We start from the raw sequence: 6,339 nt of genomic DNA, 5'->3' as shown, positions 1-6,339 counted from the left end.
CACTGAAGTTCAATGGCTCATAGACTGTCGGTGCGAGTCGCTTTCGAGAGCCCTGCCTCAGCCTCCGCGAGCGAGCGTGTGTGTGCGCGCGCGCGTTTGAGCGAGAGAGGAGAGGGAGAACAGACAGACTAGGAGGAGTGGGGAGAACAGCGGAGAGCATTATTACACACGCGTTAGCTTTAAATTGCCTTTCAACATAGAGACATTGAATGCCAAGCTACTATGCAAAAAGGGATGCTGGATACGAAAAGGGAGAGAAATGCCCTTATCGGTCGTCTCAGCAATAATAATATAGCACGCGCCCTTTACAAAAGTAACTGATATCGCACAAAAGCAGGGAAACGGAACGGGAGAGAGAGCAGCAGCGAACTATGCACTGAGGATGATTTCTGCCAGAAAAACTCCGGAGAAGAGTCGCTACCACCTGCATTATCTGGTGTGGCATAACAAACACCGGCAGCTGGAGAAAGAGCTCTCAGCGCGCGAGCAGGTAAGATGCGTTCGTTTCCGCGTTCCTGTATCGCGGCGGATGATGCTGTGAGGAACGGCCCGTTTGATAGGGAAACTGATTCTGGTACTTCATTCGGCTTGTAATCTTTGATGCAACGGCGAAAAAGTGATTTTTCTTTGTTTTCTGATCCATTATACATACGTCCATTTATATAGGGTGGTTTGCTGATATGCCAACTACAAACAGAAATGAATGTCAAAAACCTCACACCCTGGCTGTGTCTTCAAACCTATTGAGTTGCCTATAGATAGACCGCATTTTTGGGCGTATTGTAACGTTCGAACGCATAGTTTCGACACAGTCCCTATTCTCCAAACCTTCTCATGTTACGCGTCTGTCCATTTAATGTGGAAACGTGATCAGAAATGCAGTTGAATTGTATTTCGATCTGAGATGCTTTTTAAACACAGAGATGCTGCACAATAAAGTGTCATTGCATAAAGGCTGTGGGTGAATAATGCTTACAGATCGGAACTCACAGTTCCTGAGGATAGATGGTGTGTCTGGAGAGGGTGTGTTTGATGTGCTTTATGATCAACCATCTTCAAAAGAGTTAAATAAGCATGAAATGAAAATTCACCCTATGTATTTTCTAAATGCATGTTATTGATCTTGTGAATGATTCATCCACGCATGTTTATTTTTACAGTTGTTTTGACCTCTTAATCTTTAATCAGAATGTCATAACTTTCAGTCAAATGACAGACTTCTCTCTGCTTGACTTCTCCAATCATTTAGTCTGCCTGTCCGCCTCTTCCAGTAGACTGCAAGCTCGCATTTAGATCTGCCTTATTGAACCAAGTTCCTGTCCTACTTTTTTTTCTTTGTTGATAATCCATTTATGTATACATTACAATATGGAGGAAAAGATCTGGCGCTTCTTCAGTTACATCACAACTTTAATGCAACATTAATCCACTGATTTGTAGACATAGTCCATAAATCGGTGTGTGGCATTCATCTTTAATCTATTCGAGAGAGAGAAAAATACAAATAGATCAACAGACAAATAATGGTAAAACTGCAAAATAGGTGAAAAAAGAAACTAAATCTATTAAAACATTGCTATTTAAATTTATTCCAGTTAAAATATAAAATAAAATATTTAATATTATACAATAGATTCATTAAATAATACACAATTTGTTTGGGGTAACATGTCAAGCTATATTATAAAGTTAAAGAGACACATTAGAATGCATTGGAAGAGGCCAATGAAAATCAGAATGCATTTTTCTGTAACAAACAGAAGTTTAATTGAGATTGCAGAGCTGATTGTCCACTTCAGGTTGTATCAAGGCATCTAAATAAAGGTTCCAAAAGTTTTCATTGTGATGCCATAGAAGAAACTTTCAGTCAGCAGTTTTTAAAAGAACCTTTTTTCCTAGTATGTGAAGAACATTAATAATCTAAAGAAACTTTTCCCACCATAAACAAAAAAGAATGTTGAATGTTAAAGGTTCTTCATGGAACATAGTTGCCAATAAAAAAACTTTATTTTTAAGAGTGTGTATGCTCTTCATCAGACTTTCACTATTCTGGTTTAACTCTCTGTCTAATGAGTAAATAACTATAACTCATTTGAGCATGGTCATCCATCTCAGTTACAGCAGCCATTCACAATTCCATCTTTCCAAACCCCAAACAAACTGTAACTCACTCCAATACCAGCCATCTTGTTCCTGTACCGGTTTTTATGACTCAGGCTGACGGTAATAATTCAGACCCCTAACCCTCTTCATGATCACTGCGATATAAAGCACTTTCAGTTTAGATGATTTACAGGCCGCTGACAGCATAATCTAGCCACGTTTGGCATGGTGGGCTCAATGAGTCAAACCGAGTCCCTCCAGGGACGGCACGAGGCGCAAAGGGAGGTCAATGCTGTCTCGATTGTTCCTCTCCAGTGAATGGGGCACGTAGCCACCCTGACAAGGGGAAAAGTTGCTGCACCAGCACACAGGATTATGGGCTAGATGTTAGGTGTCAGTGAAAGAACAAAGAGGGGAAACAAGCTATTAGGATGGAGGAGAGCGAAAGGACGTGAATAGCAAAGAGATCAGGTGGTGGAGGAGGAAAAAGAAGTTACCAAGGGGAAAAGAAGCTCAATTTGCAGTATGCTTTGACGGTGCCATAAAACAGTCACGGGGGAGGAAGTGGACAGATGACAGCTTGGAGGAGAGCGGCAGGAAATTGAGAAAGAGTGAATGGAGAATGGATAGAGTGGGTGATTGAATGAGGAAACCAGAGAGAAGAGCACTGTCGGCTGATGCATTTACAGAGCCTAGCCTAGTCCAAAAATCAGAGAAATTGCATATAGTTTTATATTCTTCTGAGTGAAGTCAGCAGTGCCTCAGCAAATACGCAACAACACGGGGCCCTCAGCACATTTGCCATTGTCCACACATCTGTTCAGTTTTCTCGTTTGATATACTACCTCTCTTCTTCAACCCTCGGCCCTCCTGCACTCCACCCGTAACCCGACACTAATTGCTACAGAGCGTTGTCTCAGAGGACGAGTGTTGAGTGCGATTTGGTTAACTTATGAGAAGCTTTGGTAACACTTTAGAATGCTGTTCTGTCATTTATTAATAACCATGCAAAAACAAATGTGTAACGCAATATTAACATTCTATAGGTGTAATTTGAGGGTGGGACAGATGTCCCCACTTTTTGTCAGAGACTATACTGGCCCCACCACTTTTAGCGGCACGGATACCTAATACAAATGAAAATCTCCAGCAGAATATTCATTTCGTTCATTTGTTAAATAAGAGGTGATCTGGTGTTTTTGAAATCATACTGAGTGTCCGTTGCCGCTGTTATCAGTCTTCACACAGATGAGCGTTTCAATCTATCGTTTAAGTCAATTTAGCGTTTTATACAATGCAGATTGTTTCAAAGCAGCTTAACACCGTTGCGGAAACTCTCTGTTTGCTCCAGTTAAATCACAGAACAAAATGCACACAAACGTGTCCTGAATTTAAAAACTATACAAGGGCAGATTAGAACCCAGACATGCTTAACAAAAGTTTTACCACCAGACCATGAAGGCACAAGAACAGTTAAAGCAGATTTATGTATCTTACAATATATTGTATATAGTAGATTTTAAGGATAAAACTATCACGTTAAACATGACTTGTAAATAAATTAAACTCACTGTACAATTGAAAGTGAACATGAATTATTGTACATATCATATCTGATATAGCATTTAGCAATAACAAATTAGTAAGTAGTAGAGTTAATTCACTATTATCTAATCAGTATCTACTTTTTTCACCTCCCACCTCTGTTCATAATTAATGAGAGTAATGCACAATGTATAATAAATTCTAAAATAAAGATTATAGTTACCTATAGTAATTACTCAAGTCCTTCTAAATAAATTGCCTATTACTTGGATCAGTGTTCTAAAGTGAAAAGCATAATAACTCCCTTTTAATGACTGAAGTCATTATAAGCTTTTGAGGTTTTTGTAAGGCTTTAGTCATGACTTACCAAATCCTTCTAAAGGAATTACTGGCCATTTGGATCAGTATTCTAAAGTGAAGATCATGGTAACCCACAAGTAATGACTCAAGTATTGCTACATCGTTCAAAAGCAATTACTATCCAAAACCTTACAAAAACCTCAAAAGTTTACAATGACTTTTATTGCCATTACTAGAGAGTTGTCACTTTTCCCTTTAAAACACCGTTCCAAATAATTAGTAATTCCTTCTGAAGGATCTGGTAATACTTGAGTTGGATTGTACATTATGCATTATTTACATTAATTATGAACATGTAGTTCTTAGTAGTCCCCATAGTAGTTACTGATTAGATAATAGTGAATCACCTTTTCACTATTCACTCTTTTTTATGACCCGAGTAGGCGTCTGAACTGTGCTGGATTTGTCTGCTAGAGAATACTACAAGGCTCTATCATCAGCACTACTCATCTCTGTGATTTACATATGTTTGTTTTTCCAGTAAACATTCCCCTATTCTAATTTGGATATGCAAACATAACCTCAAACCATATAGTGTACTTAAGTGCGTCAGTATTTTACTTTTAAAGGGATGGTTATTGGTTCCTCAAAAAGTTTAGAATTCTGTCAGCTTTTACTCGCCCTCATATTACCCTTTTATTTATTTATTTATTTATTTATTTATTTGGATCCCCATTAGCTTCCACAATGTGGTTGCTAGTCTTCCTGGGGCCCATAAAAGTACTGAAACATATGTACAGTTAAAATGCACAAATATAATAAATATAACATTCATATAACATTACCACATGTATACATTTATCCACATATACACATTCACACTCATACAGCCCTTCATGCTCCCAGTGTTATTGTTAGCTAAAACAAAAACTACAACTACTGTATTAAATTTGTTAATTGAAATAAAGCTGAAATAAAATATAAGCAATAGATTTTTAAAAAAAAAACAATTTTAAAAATGAAAAGGAGAAATGTTGCCTTTGCAGCTAACTGAACTAAAATAAATTTAAGCTGAAGTACTAAAAGGATGTTTAGAAAACGATTGAAAAATACTATAAAAATTACAAAAGAAAAATTACTAATACTTAAATTAAATTAAAACATAAAACCAAAAGCGGTAACACTTTATAACTGCACGGTATTAATCAGTTAAGCATTAGTAAACAGTTAATTCATAATTTATAAAGCATTAATAGACATTAATAAGCAGTTTATAAATACAGCTATAAATGCATTATTCTTGATTTAAAAGCATATCTATAATGTGTTAAATAATTGTATTTTTATACTTTATTAATGATCAATTTATCATTTGTAAATTATGTATAGCATTATTTACAAACCAGTTTAGGAGTTGTCATTGATTCATAAGATCACTTATAAAGTGTAAGTAAATAGTAAATTCAGGTATAAAGCATTTAGTAGTGGTCAGTTAACTATTTTTGTGAGCTCATCTAAAGTGAGGACTATTTATGCCTTGTAAAACATTTACAAAGGAGATTTAACGGCTCAGTTGAATATTTCTATGTTCTGTATCACTGTTGTGTTTGTTTCCTTTGTCTGTTTAGAAGATAAATGAGCCTTTAAATCTCTTTTGTAAATGCTTTACAAGGCATAAATAGTCCTCACTTTATATGAGCTCACAAAAATAGTTAACTGACCACTACTAAATGCTTTATACCTGAACTTACTACTTACTACACTTTATAAGTGATCTTATGAATCAATGACAACTCCTAAATAACTGGTTTGTAAATTATGCTATACTTCATTTACAAATGATAAATTGATCATTAATAAAGTATGAAAATACAATTATTAAACACATTATAGATATGCTTATGAATCAAGAATAAAGCATTTATAGCTGTATTTATAAACTGCTTATTAATGTCTATAATGCTTTATAAATTATGAATTAACTGTTTACTAATGCTTAACTAATGATTAATAGCATGCAGTTATTATAAAGTGTTACCATAAAAGCTAATTCAAAGTATGAATAAATACTGCAAACCTGTATGACTTTCTTACAAAATAAATTTTGGAAAAAAGCTTTTGTCCATACAACGAAAGCCAGTGTGGTTTTGGACCCCATTGGCTTTCATTATGGACAAAAGCAGTTGAAATATTCTTCAAATATAATATACAAATATAATATAAAAAGTTTCACTATATGACCTCACAATTCCTCTTATCTCAACCCACCAGCTCTGTGGCATTTCCCGGAATAAAGCAAAAGACATGTCATCACCGGGACAATCAGAATGCTTGGATATCCAAAATGGATGCTAAACTGGGCATATCCGAATGTTTTGAGTGTGAAATGGA

The 6,339-nt window shown here is 35.8% G+C and overlaps 1 protein-coding gene across 3 annotated transcripts in view; it reads left to right on the top strand.

Moving 5' to 3' along the window:
* Window positions 1-83: 83 nt before the first annotated feature.
* ankrd13b (ankyrin repeat domain 13B) overlaps window positions 84-6,339 on the top strand; it is a 29,675-nt gene continuing 23,419 nt past the window's right edge. For 2 of the 3 annotated variants that reach the window (XM_056271201.1, XM_056271202.1), the window contains exon 1: window positions 84-490. In XM_056271201.1, coding sequence (XP_056127176.1) covers window positions 383-490 — 108 coding nt within the window. In that variant the 5' untranslated portion in view covers window positions 84-382. The remainder of the gene's footprint in view (window positions 491-6,339) is intronic. The other variant, XM_056271200.1, reaches the window with a different exon arrangement.

Source organism: Rhinichthys klamathensis, unplaced genomic scaffold, assembly GCF_029890125.1.
Source record: "Rhinichthys klamathensis goyatoka isolate OS25496 unplaced genomic scaffold, OSU_Roscu_1.1 h1tg000311l_1, whole genome shotgun sequence".
In the NCBI taxonomy this organism is placed as follows: domain Eukaryota; kingdom Metazoa; phylum Chordata; class Actinopteri; order Cypriniformes; family Leuciscidae; genus Rhinichthys; species Rhinichthys klamathensis.
Note: the sequence above shows the minus strand (reverse complement) of the source record. Positions and strands in the feature narration are given on the sequence as shown.